The 20,622-nt window shown below is 39.3% G+C and overlaps 1 protein-coding gene across 3 annotated transcripts in view; it reads left to right on the top strand.

Moving 5' to 3' along the window:
- The window catches only part of SCP2 (sterol carrier protein 2), a 190,413-nt gene that overhangs the window by 83,943 nt on the left and 85,848 nt on the right, over window positions 1–20,622 (top strand). For 2 of the 3 annotated variants that reach the window (XM_040231167.1, XM_040231166.1), the window contains exons 14-16: window positions 6,836–6,965; window positions 14,345–14,424; window positions 17,304–18,321. In XM_040231167.1, the coding sequence (XP_040087101.1) occupies window positions 6,836–6,965; window positions 14,345–14,424; window positions 17,304–17,399 (306 nt within the window). In that variant the 3' untranslated portion in view covers window positions 17,400–18,321. Of the gene's footprint in view, window positions 1–6,835; window positions 6,966–14,344; window positions 14,425–17,303; window positions 18,322–20,622 lie in introns of those variants that run through there. The other variant, XM_040231168.1, reaches the window with a different exon arrangement.

Genomic DNA, 20,622 nt, shown 5'->3' with positions numbered 1-20,622 from the left:
CTAAAGCAACCTAATTGTAACTCTTTCTCCAAAAAGAGAGTTTTCCCTTAGGTAAAATTAGACGTTTACTTCATTGTTTCATGAAAGACATCTTGGAATTTCATAATTGATTTTAATTTTACACATCTATGAAACTGACCAGTGGGCTGAAATAAAAAGATTCAAAATATTTAAGGTGTGCAGTACACTCATGTTAGAGGCACAGTGTGAAAACAAACTTTGTGCATATCTCGAAACTCCTATTGTAACACAAAGGATTTCTTAACATCTTAAGGTGATTGTGCTGTGGGTGTGATTGCACTAAATAGCTAATGTGACTGACATGTCTTGACAAAATACCCTACATTTCTAGAATTTTCGTAACAATCATCAGTCTTCTTGAGGTAGAGAGGGCCAGGGTTGACTGTTTCCAGCAGGCAGGCACTGGCCCTACTGCTCGCAGACCTGTTCTGCCACCATCTTGCAAGGATACACCTGCATTGGTCTACCTGTTGTTTTATAACCAGCTTCTTATTTCTTGATAGTATGTTCCCTACCCATAAATATAAACCCTTACCATCAGTTTTAATGACCCCATAGTATATGTTTGACTATAAATATCATAATCTATTTAACTAGCCTCTTATGATGAATATCAGGTTGTATTTAAACCTTGCAAAAAATAAAGGTATAGTAAATTTCCCTTTGCACTCATCTTTAGGTACTTAATGCCATGATACTTATTGTCAGACTATCCACCAAAAAGAGGATACTAATTTACAGACTCAATGATAGTTCATGAGACTGACTGTTTTTTCTTCACCCTATTTCCAGTGCTTTGTTGACTGGTTTTTTAAAAAACCTTTCAAAAAAAAATAAAAATAAAAAAAAAATAAAAAAAATAAAAAACCTTTCCCAAGAGTAGAAAGGTATATCTGCTTATTGTTTTTGAAATTTCTTTCATTACAAGTATCCACTAAAATGAAGTTGAACTTGCTAAGGCCTGAAAAAAGTTTTTTTAATGACACCAATATTTGCCTGCAGAGTAGCCCATAGGATAGTTAACTTCTGCCAGGTTGTCCCATTTTTTAACATTATTCTGTCAAAAAAAAAGTTTAGAGAGTATCTGATATGGCTGTATGTCAGCCATTGAATACTTCATTATTGGGATTAACAAAACAGTGGTGTTTTTATTTCACAGTATTCTTTTAACTTTGCACATGTTTGCCTCTTGCTCCCATTTTAATTCTTCTCCCTTTGTAACCTCTCTTGTTTGGACCTTGTCCCCTTATTTTTTCTCTCCTTCTCATGATTGTCAGTTTTCTAAATGTTTGCCATGCCAGAAAATGAAAGTATTGGAATCTTTTGTCAATTCATGCATTTTCTTCATTAGGAGAAAAGAAATCTGGCAAGAGATTTTATTTCCACTTTCGTCTTTGTTGCTGCTGCTAAGTCGCTTCAGTCGTGTCCGACTCTGTGCGACCCCAGAGACGGCAGCCCACCAGGCTCCCCCTTCCCTGGGATTTTCCAGGCAAGAACACTGGAGTGGGTTGCCATTTCTTTCTCCAATGCATGAAAAGTGAAAAGTGAAAGTGAAGTCGCTCAGTCGTGTTCGACTCTTAGCGACCCCACGGACTGCAGCCCACCAGGCTCCTCCATCCATAAGATTTTCCAGGCAAGAGTACTGGAGTGGGGTACCATCGCCTTCTCTGTTGTCTTTGTTAGCAGTACCCTATTGCCCTTCTTTGAATTCCGTTTTAATTTTTTGTTCCTATTCAGTTTACCGCAGGATATTCCTTGACCTTTTGCTGCTCATAAAGAATTACTTTTCTTCAAGTATGGAGGCACTTAGAACTATTTGTGATCTCCAGTTTCGCAAAAGATGTGTAGTTTCTTTACCCTTTTAACTTTCTTTGTCCATTTCCTTACCCTCTCTCACTCCCTTTTCAATTGAAAATTTCTTATTGGCTAAAGGATTTGATTTTATAAGAGGATCAGTTGGTTCTCAAAAGTAACAGCAGATGCAAAGTTAATGTACATCTGTCTTAAAGAAGTGGGAGGAGTTTCTAAGTATTCGAGTAGTTTCTAAACATTTGCTGTGTTTTCCTGCTCTAACTTGGCATCTGCCATAACTATTCCTGAGGCACTGTGCCAGCAGATGTCATAGATGCAGCTGTTTGTTCATGGGCTGTTGGCTCCAGAGGAGGCCTGGCTCTTTGGGTGGCCCAGACACCAGCATTACTAATCTACTTTTCTAGGTTACCTCTGCAGAACCTTGAAGGATAAAAGATTTTAAGGAATGTGGAAAAAGACTTTGAACTTTCTTTTGATTTATGCATGGTGACAGAAACTACTTTTATAGGCTAAAGTTTGAAAGTATCGATGTAACCAACTTTGCCATATGGTATGAACAAATGGAAAGAGCATTGAATTTGAAGTTAAACTGACCTGAATTTGAGTTCTGGTTGTATTACTTACTTGTCATATGTCACCTCCCCTCAGGGAACCTTAGAGTTTAGTGGCAAGACAGACATGGAAAAAATTTCCTAGGGAAAAAAAGAAAATGGCTTTGACAAGAAACATGCGTGTGGGTTATGTGCAAAGGGCTATCAAAGTGTCCAGTAGAGACAGAAAAGCCTTTCCAGAGAAGTTAGCATGTGAACTGAGGACCTGAATTGGTGAAGTTGGGCAGGAATGGAGAAAAGGAAGAGGTGAGTGAATTCAGACAGGGCATAAGTAAGGGCACAGAAGCACATGTGTTCATGGCATTCAAAATGGTCAGAATGAAAAAGCCCTGAGGAGGAGGAAAAAGAGGCTGAAGGTAAGAGCATTACCTTCTGGTTACGAAGACTCTAGAATGATATGTGAAGACAGGCGTTATCCTGTGGGCTGTGGGGAGCCATCTAAATTCAAATCTGAAAGTCATATTTCTGTTAGTGTTAGGTGGGTTTGTATTAGGTGGCTTAGTTGGCGGCAGGATAGAGAATAGTCTAAAGGGTTCTTAACCGTTTAGAACCCTAGTTGTTGTTTCTGCCTAATGAGCTAATATTAATACCTGTCCAGTTACTTACAGGGTTTTATGAAAATAATGTATATAAAAAGCACTAAAAAAAACAAGCGCTTGAAAACTTTATAGCCGCCCAAAGATTGTTATTGTTGTTAATAATTTTTCCTAGAGTTAGCTTAAAAATAATTTGAGATCTTTTAAGGGACCCAAAATAAGAGAATTTCTCTCCTTCACTTTAAAAAAAATCTGACAGTCATTTTGGTTTCTTGATTTAACTAGAAAATGTTGATAGTTGATCTCAGGACACTCACATGTGAGATTTGCCTCCATGGAGGTTGAAATAAGTAGGCCTAGAATTTTAGAATAGCTTCTTCAGAATCCTAAGACCCATGGTTGATTCCAGATAGGTTCAGGTTTATTATCTGTGTACAGGAAAAAGCTTGACACACCCACTAGGATGACTAAAATAAAAAAGAGACAAAAGTGCTGATAAGGATATGGAGAAATTGGAACCTTCATTTGTTGCTAGTAGGATGTAACATGGTACAGCCACTTTAGAAGACAGTTTGATAGTTTCTCAAAAAGTTACACATCACCCTCAAATAACATAAATGTTAATTTCTAAATGTAAACCTAAGAGGAATTAGAGCCTATCTATGTCCATGTAAAAACTTGGACCCAAATGTCCATAGACGTATTACTGATAATAGTTAAAAAGGGGAAACAGCTGTCAGTTGATGAATGGCTAAACAAAATGTTGCTGCCTGCATACAATGGAGTGTTACTTGGTCATGAAAAAGAATTAATTTCTGATACATGTTACAGCATGGATGAACCTTAAAAGCGTTATGATAAGTGAAAGAAGCCAGTCACAAAAGATCATGTATTGTATAATTCTGTTTGTATGAAACATCCAGAATAAGCAAATTCACCAAGACAGAAGGTAGATAAGTGGTTGGCAGGGGTTGGTGGAAAGAGAATGGTGAGATAGAGGGTGACTGCTAATGGGTGTTGGCTTCTTTAGGGGGCGATAAGAATGTTTTAAAGTTAGATACCAGTGTTGGTTGCACAACTTTGAATATACTAAAATACCACTAAACTATATACTTTAACAGGATAAATTTTATGGTATATAAATTATATCTCAGTGAATTTGTTATAAAAAACAAGGCACAGCGAGAACTTAGGTCAGTATCTCTGCCTACATAGAAACAGAGGTGAGTATCTCATAATAATTATTTGAGTATTTCAGGTAGTTAGCACAGTGTCTGAGCATAGGAAACACTGAAATCTTTGTTAGAAGAACAAATACTATGTTCTTCTAACCAAAAGAAAGAATCTTGGATATAAATTATTACAGGGATGTAAGGCTAAAAAGAAAAAGTGGGAAGTAAAAGCTATTAGAAATTGTAAGAAGACTCAAAAGGTAGTCAATTCTAAAATAAATATAAAAAGATCAATATATTTTTTATATATTTGCAATAATTCAGTAAAAATATATAAATGAATAATATATTACTAACAAGAGCAATATAAAATAACTAAGAATAAACTTAGCAAGAAATGTACAAAAGCTTATGTGGGGGGAAATGACAGAATATTGCCAAGGGACATCAAGGAAAACTTGAAGATAGAACATATTCATGAATGGGAGGACTTAATATTATAAGGTAAATATTCTCCATCAAACAGATCCATGTATTTTATGTAACCCTGTTTAAATCCAACAGCATTTTGGGGCGAAAAACTAACTAAATGATTATAATGTACATCTAGAAGAAAAAAAGGTTCAAACAAATCCAAGAATAGTGAAAAATATTTGGAAGATTATGGAAATTTTGGGATTCCCTGTAGCTCAGATGATAAAGAATCCTCCTGCAATGCAGGAGACCCAGGCTCGATCCTTGGGTCAGGAAGATCCCCTGGAGAAGGAAAAATTCCAGGGACAGAGGAGCCTGGTGGGCTGCAGTCCATTGAGTTGCAAAGAATCGGATATGACTGAGTAACTAACACACACACATGGAAATTTTCTATATTAAAGACTAAAGTAGATTTATAAAGCTATACTACTGGCACAGAAATAGCAGACAGATCATAGAGTGAAATAATGGGAAAAAATACTAACATTTATTGAGCAGTTACTCTTATGTTTTGCGGGTATTTAAGTACTGCACAACTTTATGAGGATAGCTGCTATTATTAACTCTGTTTCACAGAAAAGAAAACAGATTGAGAGAGGTTTATTAACTTGCTCAGGGTTATATAAGTACATGGCAGAGCAAGAATTCAAACTTATGCTGTTTCAAATTCATTATTATTAATTAGCAAAGTTGAATTCTTGGAGTTTATATAAATGAGTTTATATAAAAATACTTAGATATAAGAATGTTATTTACAGCATTGTTTTAAGAGCCAGAAGTTAGGACTAACCTAAATATCAAGCAACAGCTGTGCTGTGCTGAGTCGCTCAGTCGTGTCTGACTCTTTGCGACCCCATGGACTGTAGCCCACCAGGCTCCTCTGTCCATGGGTATTCTCCAGGCAAGAATACTAGAGTGGGTTGTCATGTCCTCCTCCAGGGACCTTTCTAACCCAGGGATCGAACCCAGGTCTCCCGCATTGCAGGTGGTTTCTTTACCAGCTGAGCTACCAGGGAAGCCCATGAGTACTGGAGTGGGTAGCGTATCCCTTCTCCAAGGGATCTTCCCAACCCAGGAATTGAACCAGGGTCTCCTGCATTGCAGGCAGATTCTTAACCAGCTAGCCACCAGGGAAGCCCATCAAGCAACAGGGAGTAAAGTATAGTGAACTTTTACAGTTAAAGACTATGTATAGTCATTTAAAATTATGTAGAAGAATTCTTAATGACACAGTAGTAAGGATAGATATATTAAACTGAAAGGTGGATTACTAAACAGTATAGTCTACACTGTGATCCCATTTAAAAAGTATATATGCAGAGAAAAAAAGATAGAGGGGATTTATATCAAAATGTTATTTTCTTGAGTGCTGATGAAATTGGAAATGATTTCTATTTTCTTTTTCTTTATCAATATTTTCTATTTTTCTGCAGTATGATATATTTAATTGCAATGAAGTTATTGTGTCTGTGTGCTTTTTCAGGGGGAGGTTTGTGAGTTATTCACCCTGCCAGCCAGCTTAGAGTGTCCTCTGTGCTCTGTTTCATCATAGAGATCATAGTGTGTTATCATTTCCCTTCTAACTCTATAGAGCCTGAAACAACGTTTGGAGACAGTCATGGTTTCAGTCAATCAGTATTTCAGTAAGAAAAGGGGAAACAGAGTGGGAATGAAGGGAAGAGGGAAGGAGAAAGGAAACCACCCTACAGAGATATGGATCTTAGGTTACTTTTTCAGCCTCATTCCCCAAGATCCAAACGTAGGTGGTGGATGGGATATTACTCGTATGATTATACTAATCCAGAAAATGAGTTGAACCACTTATCTTTAAATTCTGATTGTGGAACACCAAACATATATGTGAAGGACTTTACCTGCTAGAAAAAAAGAAGGGATAGGGTTCCTATGTTTTGAGAGGCCAGAGTCAGTCTTCCAAAAATTATTGAAACAAACGAAGCCTATTTCAATAGAAAGTGCTGCTGTGCCACCCACTGCCCCATTCCCCTTCAGCCATTTTCCTCAGAAGATTTGGCAGATGAGGGAGTTTCTGCCTGGTTACCTTTCGGATATTCTGGGTGAAAGATCCTAAGGGAGCCTGGGGACTGCCTGCTGCCCAGCAGCTTATGTCATATATCTGCTTAAACATTTAATTTGGGGGCAAAGCCAGAGAAATGAACTTAATATAACTCTGTGTTGTTTTTCTTTCCAGGAAGGAGAGCAGTTTGTGAAGAAAATCGGTGGTATTTTTGCCTTTAAGGTAAAGGATGGCCCTGGGGGTAAAGAAGCCACCTGGATTGTGGACGTGAAGAACGGCAAAGGATCAGTGCTCCCTAACTCAGGTCAGTGCAGTGATGACCTCATTGATAAAGCACTGACAAGTTCACAAAGGAAAATGGGGGCCTGCTTTGGTGTCCCCAAAAGGGCTGGCTTTAGAGTTACAGAACCTTGTCAAGGACTGCGGAATCTTTGGGACTAGGAATATGTCCTAGCTGTTTCCTCCCAAAGATTGAGAGGCTCCAGCACTGTTGCTAGCATTAGGCTTTGGAATTAGACAAGCTTGGGTTTAGAGTCCTGATCCTGCCACTCACAGATTCTGGCCTTAAATTATTTCACTTCTCCGAGCTTTGTTTTTTTTTTTTTTTTTTTTTCCATTTGTAAATGGAAATAATAAATGGTTCCTATTTCATAGGATTTGTGCGGGGATTAAGAGAATTGTCTACTAATTAACCTGTGAAGCACATGGGTCAGTGTATGGCTGCATGTCCTCAAAAGACCTGTCTATACTCACTGTCTCCACTTCCTGTCATCTCAGTGTTTCTTGAACCTACTTCAGTCAGCCTTTGTCAGCTCATCATTATTCCAAAACTGTTCTTGTCAAGGTCACAAGTAACCACCAGATTGTTAACTTCAGTGGTTAGTTCCCAGTTATGACCATATTATTCTTCTAGGATTTCTTCCTACCTATTGGGTGTTCCTTCTTGGCCTCTCCCTGTTTTTTCCTTATCTCTAAGTGTATAAATGTTGGTGTGCTCTAAGGCTCAGTTCTGTCTACATTCACTGCCTGGGGCTCTCATCTAATCTCATGCTTTTCAAACCATCTCTACAAGGATGAGTCCCAGATATCTTACTGGTGGGCTACAATCCATGGGGTCACAAAGAGTCGGACACAACTGAGCGACTTCACTTTCACTTTGACTTACAGTGTTGTTCCAGTCTCTGCTGTACATACCATGTGATTGGCCCTAGTCTTCTCTTTCTTACTACATCTTCTTCACTTTGCTCCAGTCACAGTGGCTTCCTAGCTGTGGCTTGAATGTAAGGTATTCCCAGTTCAGGAACTTTCTACTGCCTGGGATCATCATCCCTCAGATATCCTCATGACTGGTCCTTGGGTTTGCTTTGGATTTTTGCCCAAATGTCACCTTCTCAGTGAGCATTTCCCCAGCCACAGTTCTAAATCATACCTCATTACCATTCCCTATTGTCCTTTTCTGCCTTACTTTTATTTATAGCACTTACCTCCATCTGATATACTGTATCTTATTTATTTGCTTATTGTCCATCCCCCACTTGAGTTGTAAGCTGCATGAAGGCAGAGCTTTTGCCTCTTAGGTTCACTGCTGCATTCACAGTGCCTAGAACAATATCTGATACCTGGTAGGCCTTCAATAAAATAGATAATAAAAATGAACAGCAGAACAAATGAGTGGTGCTTAGTAAGCATTCAGTAAATGGTAGCTATATTGTATGTTATGTTTCTCTCTTTGGAGAGAACCTGGTGCAATTGAGAGATGTGATCAAGGGACACTAGCTTTTTTGAAAAAAATGAAAGTCAGAGCTGTGTTTTAGAGGATGAAGCTGCTGCATTAGACCTGATGAATTAGGAAGAAATCAGAGGCAGAGAGTGCAATTAGGAGAGTGGATGATACCACCATCTAAGTAAGCAAAAAGGATAGCTTGAGTGTTGGCAGTGAGAAAAGTGTTAGGTGGAGTCACCAGGTCACCAGGAGTGTTTGGGGTGAAATTGATGGTACCTGGACTGTGAAGGAGGAAGAGTTCTGTCAATACTGGTAGGGTTATTAAGATCAAATAAAGTCCAGGTATGTGAAGCTCTCAGCATAGAGAGAGCTCAGTAAGTGCTGGTATAGTAACAGCAGCAGCAGCACTTTATTTCCTAAAGTCACTAGGGGTCCTTTCTTGGAATATTAGGATCTAATCCAGCTATAAATCAAGTCCAGCTATCTCAATTTGCTAACTTTTTTTCTCCCTGCTCTTGATATTATCTATCTACAAGAATTGGATTTTCTAAATTGTAACTACCTTAATGTTTTTTAAAACGTAATAGTATTAATATTGTTCAGTTTAGTTCAGTTCAGTCGTTCAGTCGTGTCTGACTCTTTGCAACCCCATGAATCGCAGCACGCCAGGCCTCCCTGTCCATCACCAACTCCTGGAGTTCACTCAAACTTACGTCCATTGAGTCGGTATTGCCATCCAGCCATATCACCCTCTCATCCCCTTCTCCTCCTGCCCCCAATCCCTCCCAGCATCAGAGTCTTTCCCAATGAGTCAAGAGTCTCCACTCTTCACATAAGGTGGCCAAAGTACTGGAGTTTCAGCTTTATCATCATTCCTTCCAAAGAACACCCAGGACTGATCTCCTTTAGAATGGACTGGTTGGATCTCCTTGCAGTCCAAGGGACTCTCAGGAGTCTTCTCCAACACCACAGTTCAAAAGCATCAATTCTTCAGCGCTCAGCTTTCTTCACAGTCCAACTCTCACATCCTTTCTACAAAAAATTAAATACTTAGATTTACACTTAAAAAACATGTATATGCTGAAAATTATAAAACATTAACAAAGGAAATCAAAGAAAACCTAACTGAATGGATGGAAATAACATATTCTTAGATTGGAAGACTCAGTTGAATAAAGGTGTCACTTCTCAAATTCATCTGTGTACTAAATACAATCTCTACCAAAATTCCAGCAAGACTTTTCTTAGTCATGCTGCTGCTGCTAAGTTGCTTCAGTCGTGTCCGACTCTTAGCGACCCCACAGACCGCAGCCCACCAGGCTCCCCCGTCCCTGGGATTCTCCAGGCAAGAACACTGGAGTGGGTTGCCATTTTCTTAGTCATAGACAAGCTTATTTAAAAATTTATATGGAAAATCATAGGCCCTAGGATAGCTTAAAAATCATTACAAAAAATAAGGTGGGAAGAATTCCTCTACCTGATATTAAGGCTTACTGTTGTTATTTTTTATTATTGGAGTGTACTTATTTTACACTACCATACCAGTTTCTGCTGTGTAGCAAAGGGAATCAGCCTTATGTAAACATGGTAGTGTTAGTCGCTCAGTTGTATCTGACTCTGTGACCCCATGGACGGTATAGCCCACCAGACTCCTCTGTATCTGACTCTGTGACCCCATGGACTATATAGCCTACCAGACTCCTCTGACATGGAATTCTCCAGGCAAGAATACTGGAGTGGGTTGCCCTTCCCTTCTCCAGGGGATCTTCCCAACCCAGGAACTGAACTCGGGTGTCCCACATGCAGGCAGGTTCTTTACCATCTGAGCCACCAGGGAAGCCCTATAATGTATACATACATCCCTTCTTTTTTGAATTTCCATCTATTTAGGTCACCACAGGGCACAGAGCAGAGGTCTCTGTGCTACAGTAGATTCTCATTAGTTATCTATTTTATACATAGTAATGTGTATATGTTAATCCCAATCTCTCAATCCATCCCCCCGTCCCCCCCCCCATAAATACGTTAATTTTTGACTTTAGACCTTTTTTCCTGTAATGCGAAAATTTTGTTACAGGCAAAGATGGAATGGCCGTTAAATCACAGTCCTTTTAAGGGTTACCCCTGCATTCTAAGACATAAAAAAATTTTTTTTTATTTCCAATATTGTTTTAGTAATAATACGGGCATCATATGCTTTAATAGTTTATCCCTATCCTAGTCCGTTTGAGTTGCTGTATGGAACACACCACAGCCTGGGTGGCTCACAAACAACAGGAATTTATTGGTCATAGTTCTGGTGACTGGAAGTCCAGGATCAGAACATTGCTATGGTCACATTTAGTGAGGCCCCTCTTGCTGGTTCATAGCCAGTGCTTTCTTACTGTGGGCTCACATTGTGGAAGGGCTCGGGGTCCCTCTGAAGCCTCTTGATAAGGCATAAATCCCATTCATAAGGGCTCTACCGTCATGACCTTTGGAGGGCCTCCATACTAATACTATAGTATCAAGCATTAGGATTTCAACATAAGAGTTTTGGGGGATACAGACGTTCAGACCATAGCAACTGCTATGTTATTTTTTTTTAATTAAGGCAAAGACTAGCTAACTGTTGGGCCATAATTTGATATTATTACCCTTATCAGTTGTAGTGCTGTTAGGGTACTGTTGTTATACTGATTACCTAAAACACTGACTGCTGAAAATTTTAATTTCTTGGTAAATATTTCCTTTTGCACTTGAAACCTCTCATTTGTCCAAAGTAGACATGGCTGATTTTGCAAAAAGAATTTAGAGTCTTTGTGATATGGCATTTTTGCCATTATACTTTGATTATAGTATTAAAATTATTATTTTAAAAACTTTGTTTTTATATAAGTAATACATAATCAAGTGAAAAAATTTTGGAAAAGATAGAGAAATAAAATGAAAAAATTACTCTCCTATAATCTTACTATCTATATCAAGAGTTGACAAATGATGGCCTGTGGGGCAAATTCATCCCGCCACCTCATTTTTTGTTTTGTGCAAATTTTTTTGAGGTCTAGCCCATAAAGAAGGGCATAAATCTGAGTGTACAGGCAAATAAATGTTAACAAATGAATACATCTCCCAGCTCAAGAGGTAGAATGTTGCCAGCACTCTAGAAATCTCCCACATATCACCTCCCATCTCTAATCATTCCCCAAAGGAACCACACTATTCCAAGTTCTATCACCATAAGTTGAATTTTATTTATTTTGGAAATTCATATAGATGGAGCCATACAATATTTGCTATTTGAGGTGTGGTTTCTTTCATCATTGTAAGATTCATTATATTACTGCATGTAGCGTTAGTTCATTTTTACTGTGTGAGTGCATCGGAATTTATTTATTCAGTTCATGGGTGACATATCTTTACATGCTTCCATTTTGGGGTGTTAATGAATAAAGCCATTACAGACATTCTCATGTGTATCTTTTAGTGGACATATGTACTTATCTCCATTTGGCATATAACCAGGAATAGAAATATTAACTCATGATCTACCATATAGCCAAGTTTCCTTGTGGACATACTGTTTTAATTCTCTTCTATAGTACTCTTCAATATTATATGAGAGTTTTATTTGCTCCACATTTTTGACAGTACTTTGGTAATTTAGTTTTGTTTTTTAAAGTTAAGTTCTTTAAGGTCTAATTTATGTACAATAAAATCTACCATTTTTAGATTACAATTCTATGAATTTAGACAAATGCCTACAGTTGTATAGCCAGTACCAAAAATCAAGATACAGAATATTTCCAAAAAATGTCCTCGTCTCCTTTGGTAGTCAATCCCCTTCTCTCATGCTCAGGCCCTGGAAACCACTGATCTGATTTCTGTCCCTGTGGTTTCACTTTTTCCAGAATGTCATAAACTGCAAATGGAATCATAATAGCCTGCAGCTTTTTGAGCCCACTTCTTTCACGTACTATCAGTAGTTTGTTCCTTTTTGTTGCTGAGTAGTTTATCCAGTCACTGGCTGATGTATATTTGTCTTTTTTCCAGATTTTGGCAATTTGAATAAAGCTACTGTGTATATTCACATACAGGTTTTTATGTGGATTTATGTTTTCATTTCTCTTGAGTAAACACTTAAGAGTGGGATTACTAGGTTATATGGCATATGTGTTTTTAGCTTTCTAAGAAACTTCGCGGGGAGGGATTGGGGGCAAGAGGAGAAGGGGACGACAGAGGATGAGATGGCTGGATGGCATCACCGACTCGATGGACATGAGTTTGAGTGAACTCTGGGAGATGGTGATGGACAGGGAGGCCTGGCATGCTGTGATTCATGGGGTTGCAAAGAGTCAGACACGACTGAGCGACTGAACTGATCTGAAGAAACCTCCAGGCTGTTTTCTAAAGTGATCGTAACATTTTACAGTCCCTCTAGCATTATATTGACCTTTTAGCTGTTCATCCTTACCAGCACTGGGTGTTTTTGAAGCTATTCATTGTAGTAGGTATGTGGTAGTATCTCATCTATACTTCCTATTTGCATTTTCCTGATGACCAGTGGAACTGAGCACTGTTCCATGTGCATCTTTGGCCGTTTGGAGATCTTTTGTATGTGCCTGTTTGCCCATTTTTGTATTGGTCTATCCACCCTTTCTAATTGAGTGATAGTTTTTTTATATTTTCTGGCTACAAGTTCTTTGTTAGATATATGAGTTACAAATATCTTCTCCCTCTTGGTCTGCTACTGTTTTGAAAACAGTTTTGTTGGAATATAGCTGCATGTATTTGTTTATGTATTATCTGTGGCTGCTCTTGTGCTGTAGGTGCAGGGTTAGTCATTGTAGTAGAGACCTAATGGCTCACAAAGCCTAAAATATGTAATGTCTGATCCTTTGCAGAAAAATTTTGTTAAGCCTGGATAGTGCTAGGTATGCATCTTCTATTACCGCATGACAAATGACCACAAACTTCGTGGTTTAAAACAACACACATATTTATTACCTCACAGCTTCCATGGGTAAGTTGGCTGAGGACAGCTTAGCTGGGTCTTCTGCATAAGGTCTTGCAGGCTGTGGTCCAGGGCTGGGTTGTCATCTGGAGACTTGGCTGGAGAAGGGGTTTATATCCAAGCTCAATCATGTTGCTGCAGAAGTAACTTCCTTGCAACTGTAAGAATGATAGCTTTAGGGTGTTTTGTTTTTTTTTTTTTAAACTGGTTATAGACCAGAGTCTACCCTCAGCTCCTAAAGGCCAGTACCCTGCCATGTAGCTCTCTCCCTGTGCAGTATGTAGTTCACAGTATAGCAGCTAGCTTATTCAAGGCCAGCAGGAGAGTGAGACAAAGTTGGCCAGCAAGAGAGAGTCTTATATAATGTAATACAACATAAGAATGACAGGCCATCACCTTTCTCACATTCTGCAGGCTAGAAGCAAGTCACAGGTCCTGACCATACTCGAGGGTAGGGGATTATACGAAGGCATGAATGAAACCCAGAAGGCAGCGATCTCAGGGGTCGCCTTAGAGTCTGTGTGCCACAGTAGCTATTATTATTATATTGGTCTCCAAGTTTACATATGTTTTTCCTATATATATATAATTGAATATCTGTTTTTAAGCAAAACATGGGTTCATGCTTACAGTTCGTTTTGTAACTGGCTTGTGTAACAGTATCATGAACAGTATAATATGAATATCTTTTCAGGTCAGTGAAATGTAGATCCTCATCATCTAATGGCTGCATTGTACCCCACTATATGAATATACCATGATTATTTAATGTATTCCCTCTTGCCGAATATAGAGATGCTTGTGATTTATGCCATATTTTACCAGGCTGCTGTAGAGTGTATGGGAGTGCCCATGTGCCCACACTAACACTGGGTGTGATTCTGTTGCAGGCAGTGACTTTTGACTAAAATGAACACGTGAAACTGAACACTCCCCTTTTCTCCTTCTTTCTGGATGTCTGTTTTAGATAAGAAGGCCGACTGCACAATTACAATGGCTGACTCGGACTTACTGGCTTTGATGACTGGTAAAATGAATCCTCAGACGGTACGTATGATGGTGCTTATATCCTTGTATTAGGCGTGTTTTGGTTTTTTTTTCCTGATGGCTCAGTTGGTAAAAAATCTGCCTGCAATACAGGAGACCTGGGTTTGATCCCTGGGCTGGGAAGTTGCCCTGGAGGAGGGCACTCCAATATTCTTGCCTGGAGAATCCCCATGGACAGAGGAACCTGGCCGGCTATAGTTCATGGGGTTGCAAAGAGTTGGACATGACTGAGTGACTAAACACACACACACACACAGGTGGGTTTTAGCCCATTTGATTTCATCACCTGTCTCAGCCTCATCCCATAAAATCTAAAGAGGTCAAACCCACAAAACTCAGTATTTCCCAAATGTACACTTAATGAATGACAAACAGTTGTGGATCTAACCATGTGCCAGCCACTTCCTTGTGTGCTAGAAATGTCCAGATGAATAAGAAATAGTTCACTTGTTCAGGGCATCCACAATTTGGTACAAGACAGGTTTGTAGAAGAATAAGTGCACCAAATAGCCATGGTGCCCTGTCTGGCTTGTGGTTGGGGAGGGTGGAAGAAGAGAAGCCATATCTTCCTGGGCTGTCAGAGAAGGCTTCACAGAGGAAACAACACTTGGCTTTGTCCTGGGGGTGATCAGAAGTCAGCAGTGTACAGGTGGAGAATAGGAGTCATTCAGATAGACGGAGGGGCCAGTGGTCACAGAGGCAAGACCTTCTACTTTTGTATCTTTGCCTGTGCTCTTTTTTTTTGTCTGAGCTGTGACTTCCTTGACAAACTCTTTGTCTTTCAAAATGAACTTAGGGACTTCCCTGGTGGTCCAGTGGTTAACAGTCTGCACTCCCAATTCATGGGGCTTGTGTTCGATCCCTGGTTGGGGAGCTAGATGCCACATGCTACAACCAAGAGTTCACATTCTGCAACTCAAGGACCCTTATGCTGCAAGTGAGACCCGACACAGCCAAACAAATAAATATTAATATAACAAAACAAAATTAATTTAGATGTTATGTTTGAAGACCCCCTACCACATTGCTGGGGAGCTATAGTCAGTCCCTCTTTGGGGCCACTTGCTGGACTACTAGCCTAGCACTTGTTTCATTATGGTAGTCATAATGTGCCTGTCTCTTCCCCATTAGATTTAGATTGTGTTTGTCTCAAGGAAACAAATCACATCTTGTTCATCCTTGTGTCTTTAGAACTTAACATGGTGCCTGGTGTGCATGCATGCTAAGTTGCGTCAGTCGTGTACGACCCTTTGTGACCCTATGCACTGTAGCCCGCTGGGCTCTTCTGTCTGTGAGATTCTCTAGGCAAGACTATTGGAGTGGGTTGCCGTGCCCTCCTCTAGGGTCTTCCTGATCCAGAGGTCGAACCTGCGTCTATGTCTCCTGCTTCGGCAGGCAGGTTCTTCACCACTAGCACCACCATTTGTATTTCTCTAAAATGTATTTATGTCTTGTATAGATTTTTCAGCCCCCAGATTGTCTGGGGTCTTCTTATACTCTTTAATTGCACAATGTTGAGTAAACTTGATATATGTTGTACATAGATAATATAAAGGAAACTAGGATGCTGCTTCCATTATAACCTTACTTTTTTTTTGTTGACTCAGCCTGATTTGTTACAGGTCTTGTGCCTGTGGTACCCTTGTAATTTGAAAGATTAGATAAAGCAATTAAATCTGACTCCTGCTTGTATGCCTTTAAAAATGCTTATTCTAAGCAACTAAGCACGTCAGCTGATGCATTGACAAGTGAGAGACTTATATCTATGACGTTTCAACTGAATACACACATTGACACTGACATTTCCACCACTGCGCCCTCTTCAAAATCTGGACAGAACAGAGGCCACCAGTCCCAGAGCTGGCACGTCCCCCTTCCCACCCACTGCAGCTCAGCCACTGTGCACTCCATACACTTCCTTGGTAGCATGGTCAGGCTTCACACTCAGCTGCCCTCGTTCTCTCAGTTTATCTGTTTATCACCCATTTGGAGAGTGTCAGCTTGCTTTTCCTGAATACCTATTAGCACTCAGAGGAATTAAAGATAAATGTGGGAGACCTTTGTGTTAATGTGCAAGGCTTCCAGAGTGCACAGGCTTTAGTACTTGTGGTGCACAGACTTAAATTTACCCTGCAGCATGTGGAATCTACTTGAACCAGGGTTCAAATTCATGTCCCCTGCATTATAAGGCAGATTTTTAACCACTGGACTACCAGGAAAATCCTCCTAGGCAGTTGTTAAATGGAACAAGTTGTGTCTCTGCACTTGGGACTGGTTTGAGTCTCCTTATTGAGCCAAAGATTCACACAGGCACCTCAGTCTCAGCAAGCTGTTCTGCCTCCCTCTGTAGGGAACACAAGAAAGGGAGAAAAATGGTGACATTTAATTGCCTAGATGCATCTGTAATCAAATCCCAAGTTTCTAAGTGTGTTACACATGTGCTTTTCCTCCCTGCTGGCAGACCCGCTGAATGTGTAATGTTTTTAAATAAAATCAGTCTAGTATGAACCCACTGTGCCTAATATGTGGAAAATGTACCTCCTTTGAGGAAGACAGGTAATGGCAGACTCAATTTCTAAGAGAACAGACTTTGGAAAAATGTTCCTTTGGACTGCTCTGTGTAAAGCATGACTTTTTACAAATTCATCCTTGTGACGAATTGGGTGCTAAATCTATTACGGAAAGCCAAATTTCTTATTTTGAATAAAGTTTTGAGACCTGGATAAATAAATCATCTTGGGGCTGGATAGTTTAGTCAATGTGTGCTAAGGCATTTCAGTCATGTCCAATTCTTTGCAACCCTATGGATAATCTAGAAATATCAGCGATCTCAAAACAAAAAAAGCAAATAATAAATGTTCTTTTTTTTTTCCTCACAGGCCTTCTTTCAAGGCAAACTGAAAATCAATGGCAACATGGGTCTGGCTATGAAGTTGCAAAATCTCCAGCTTCAGCCTGGCAAAGCTAAGCTGTGAGCTCCCTTTGCCTCCTTTGAATATCAAGATGAGATATATAGATATATATCCATATATTTCATTGTCAGAACTTAGATTGAAGCTATACATTGGGAAATAGCATGAGATTTGTTTTTAAATGGGTGTGATCAATTCTGTTTTTCTTAAGTGGTGGGTGAATAGAATCTGATGGCTTACTACTGCTTTGCTGAGTTGCAAACAGCTGTGCATTACAAAGTTAATATGGTAATTATGGTTTGGGATAAAATTGAGTTTTAGAATAAAGTTAGAAATAGCAAAATATAAAAAATATGTAAACAGAAGCTCTCATTTTGCTAATAATGTATATTTGAAGATTATTCTGCTGAAATTTCAAGTTTTCCTTGGGAGAATGAGGGATGAAACAGAATATCATTATTAGCTGACCAGTAATTAATGTTGTGCATTTAATAACCTTAATATATTCCCCAGTGATAATTTTTAAAATTCTGTACTGGGATTTTTTTTTTTTTTAAATAAACTTTAAAATTTTGAATTTCGTGCCATCAAAGTGGCATTTTCTTCCCAAATCAAAGAAATGTGATCAAAGCTTGGGAGTAAAAATCTATCACTGAACCCAGGCCTATTTTTTAAAATAAAAATATTTTAAAATGAGATTTGTTCTTGAAAAAAATTAGTGTATAAGAGTCACAAAATGCTGTTTTGAAAGTAATTCAATGAATGGAATTTGCTTTGAGATGCACAGTTTTCAAATTATAATCTTGTATTAATTTAAATTTGTAACATTCTTAATTATTTCCTTTTTCATATGTTAGTTTAACCACATTTATCTTCCTAGTTTTTCTAATGCTAATGTTATTTCTAATTACTCAGTAAAATGTGGGGTAAAATAATGTTTTTGGAAGAATATTTAATATCAAAATTAAAATAGTTCATCCTCATTGCCTTTGTTTTTACTGTGTATATTATTTTTGTTCAGAGTTTTCCAGATGATGGAGAGTAAGAGAAAAATTTGAGATTTACAATCTGTGTTACCTAGACTACTATCTACTGGTACTTTGGCATAATCAGTCACTAGTTCTTGATTAGGGAGGTGCTATGTTGTGGTGGAAAGGGCACTTGACTAGAAGTTAGGAGTCTTGTTTCTCTTAGGCGAAGAAGTTAACTGTCTGCTCCTACTAAGTCACTTCAGTCGAGTCCGACTCTGTGTGACCCCAGAGACAGCAGCCCACCAGGCTCCACCATCCCTGGAATTCTCCAGGCAAGAACACTGGAGTGGGTTGCCATTTCCTTCTCCAGTGCATGAAAGTGGAAAGTGAAAGTGAAGTCGCTCAGTCGTATGCGACCCCATGGACTGCAGCCCACCAGGCTCCTCCGTCCATGGGATTTTCCAGGCAAGAGTACTGGAGCGGGGTGCCACTGCCTTCTCCGAAGTAACTATCTGAGCCTATTTTCTAACCTGTTAAAACAGAGAATTTAAGATGGTCTCTAAGGCTCCTCTGCTCTGATGATCTTGTGAGTCTCTTAGTAGAACCTTTGGGAGACATCCAGACCCCACCTTTCTGCTGTTAAGATGGTTACTTCACCCAAAGGTGGTTGGAGGTAAAAAGCCAGGTGGTTTAATTTGTTTGTTTAAATGCCTGGAGTCTCTAGTAATGAAATCAGGACTGTGGATCCGATCCCCCTAGACCATTTAAGTTTGCATGTTCTGCAACCAGCAGAACAGTGGTTTGGGGCTAGGGAAATGTGGTAAATTAAGTCAGTATAAGTTGACCTCAGGTCCCCCCAAATAAATTCAGAACACAAACTTACTTCCTAATCATGGTGGCTTTTTACTCTCTGATGAAATAAAGACTTCAAGAAAATTGTTCCAACAAAATGTGTGACTTATTTGTAGTTTGGATTTGCTGCTGCATTCTGCCTTCACTTATTCCAGGTAGCAGGAGATATTTGTTATAGCCTTTAGGAGGAACCTGGAAAAACAAACAAACAAAAAAAACAACAACAGGTTCTTGGGGTAGAGATAGATTCATGTGTAAATACAATTTATATGTATGATAGAGAAGTACTCCATGATAAAAAATACAGCAGCAGTTTGATTTCTTGGGAAGCATCATGGTTTGGAGGAAAGAGGTTAACAAATCTGGGGTAAAACTGATGCTGTTACGTGTCTTGCTGCTTGAGCGGATTGAGCTTCAGCTACTTGATCTAGAAAGTGGAGATATTAATATTGACCTTTGATTATTGAGAATCTAGAAGGAGCACATATGTAAAATACCTAAATTAGTGTTAGGTGTACATCCTAGTCATTCTTAGTTCCCGTACTGAAGTGTGAGTTCCCTTATTCTCCCTGCCTTTTGTCTCTGTGATGTGTGATATGATGTCTGTAGGGTTTTTTTTTGTTGTTGTTTTTTTAATGTTCCAGTTTTTGAGTCTTTTCTCATTTGTTGATTCACTGAACATATATATCTTGAGTGCCTACTGTCTGTAGAGTACCATGTTGAGGGTAATGTTAGGCACTGGAGATAGCAGTGAGCTCCTCCCCTAATAGTGCTTACAGCCTAGTAGGGGAGATACTCAGTCAAAGAATCATTGTTACGACTGATATGCCATATGAGGGATAATCAGGGTGCTGTGATGGAGAGTCATAGTGAGGGGCCTCTTTTGATACAGTGGTTGATGAGGTAATCTCTGAGGAGGTAATATTTAAGCTGAGATCTACAGTTTGAGGAATGAACCATGCAAAGAATCTTTCAGGAAAAGAAAGATGCCTGGCTTGTTCTAGAAATTGCAAGAGAGCCAATGTGAATGGAATATAATGATCTGGAACTAAAGGCCCAGGATGAAGTTGAATAGATAAACAGGAGCCATTTTTATTGGCATTTGTTTATTACAGTAAGGTTGAGTTCACCAACGCCCAGGCCACGGACTGGTTTCTGTCTGTGGCCTGTTAGGAACTGAGGCGCACGACAGGAGGTGAGAAGCCGGTGAGCGAAGCCTCTTCTTTATTTACAGCTGCTCCCCATCACTCACATTATTGCCCGAGCTGTTCCTCCTGTCAAATCAGCAGCAGCACTAGATTCTCATAGGAACACAAACCCTATTGTGAGCTGTGCATGCGAGGGACCTTGATTGCATGCTCTTTAGGAGAATCTAATGCCTAATGATCTGAGGTGGTGTTGTGGTGATGAGCCCTTGCAAGTGGCTGCAAATATAGATTATTGTTAATTTGACTGCACAGAGA

The sequence above is a fragment of the Oryx dammah genome, unplaced genomic scaffold (genome assembly GCF_014754425.2).
Source record: "Oryx dammah isolate SB20612 unplaced genomic scaffold, SCBI_Odam_1.1 HiC_scaffold_28, whole genome shotgun sequence".
Lineage (NCBI taxonomy): Eukaryota > Metazoa > Chordata > Mammalia > Artiodactyla > Bovidae > Oryx > Oryx dammah.
This window is presented reverse-complemented; position numbering and strand designations above follow the sequence as displayed.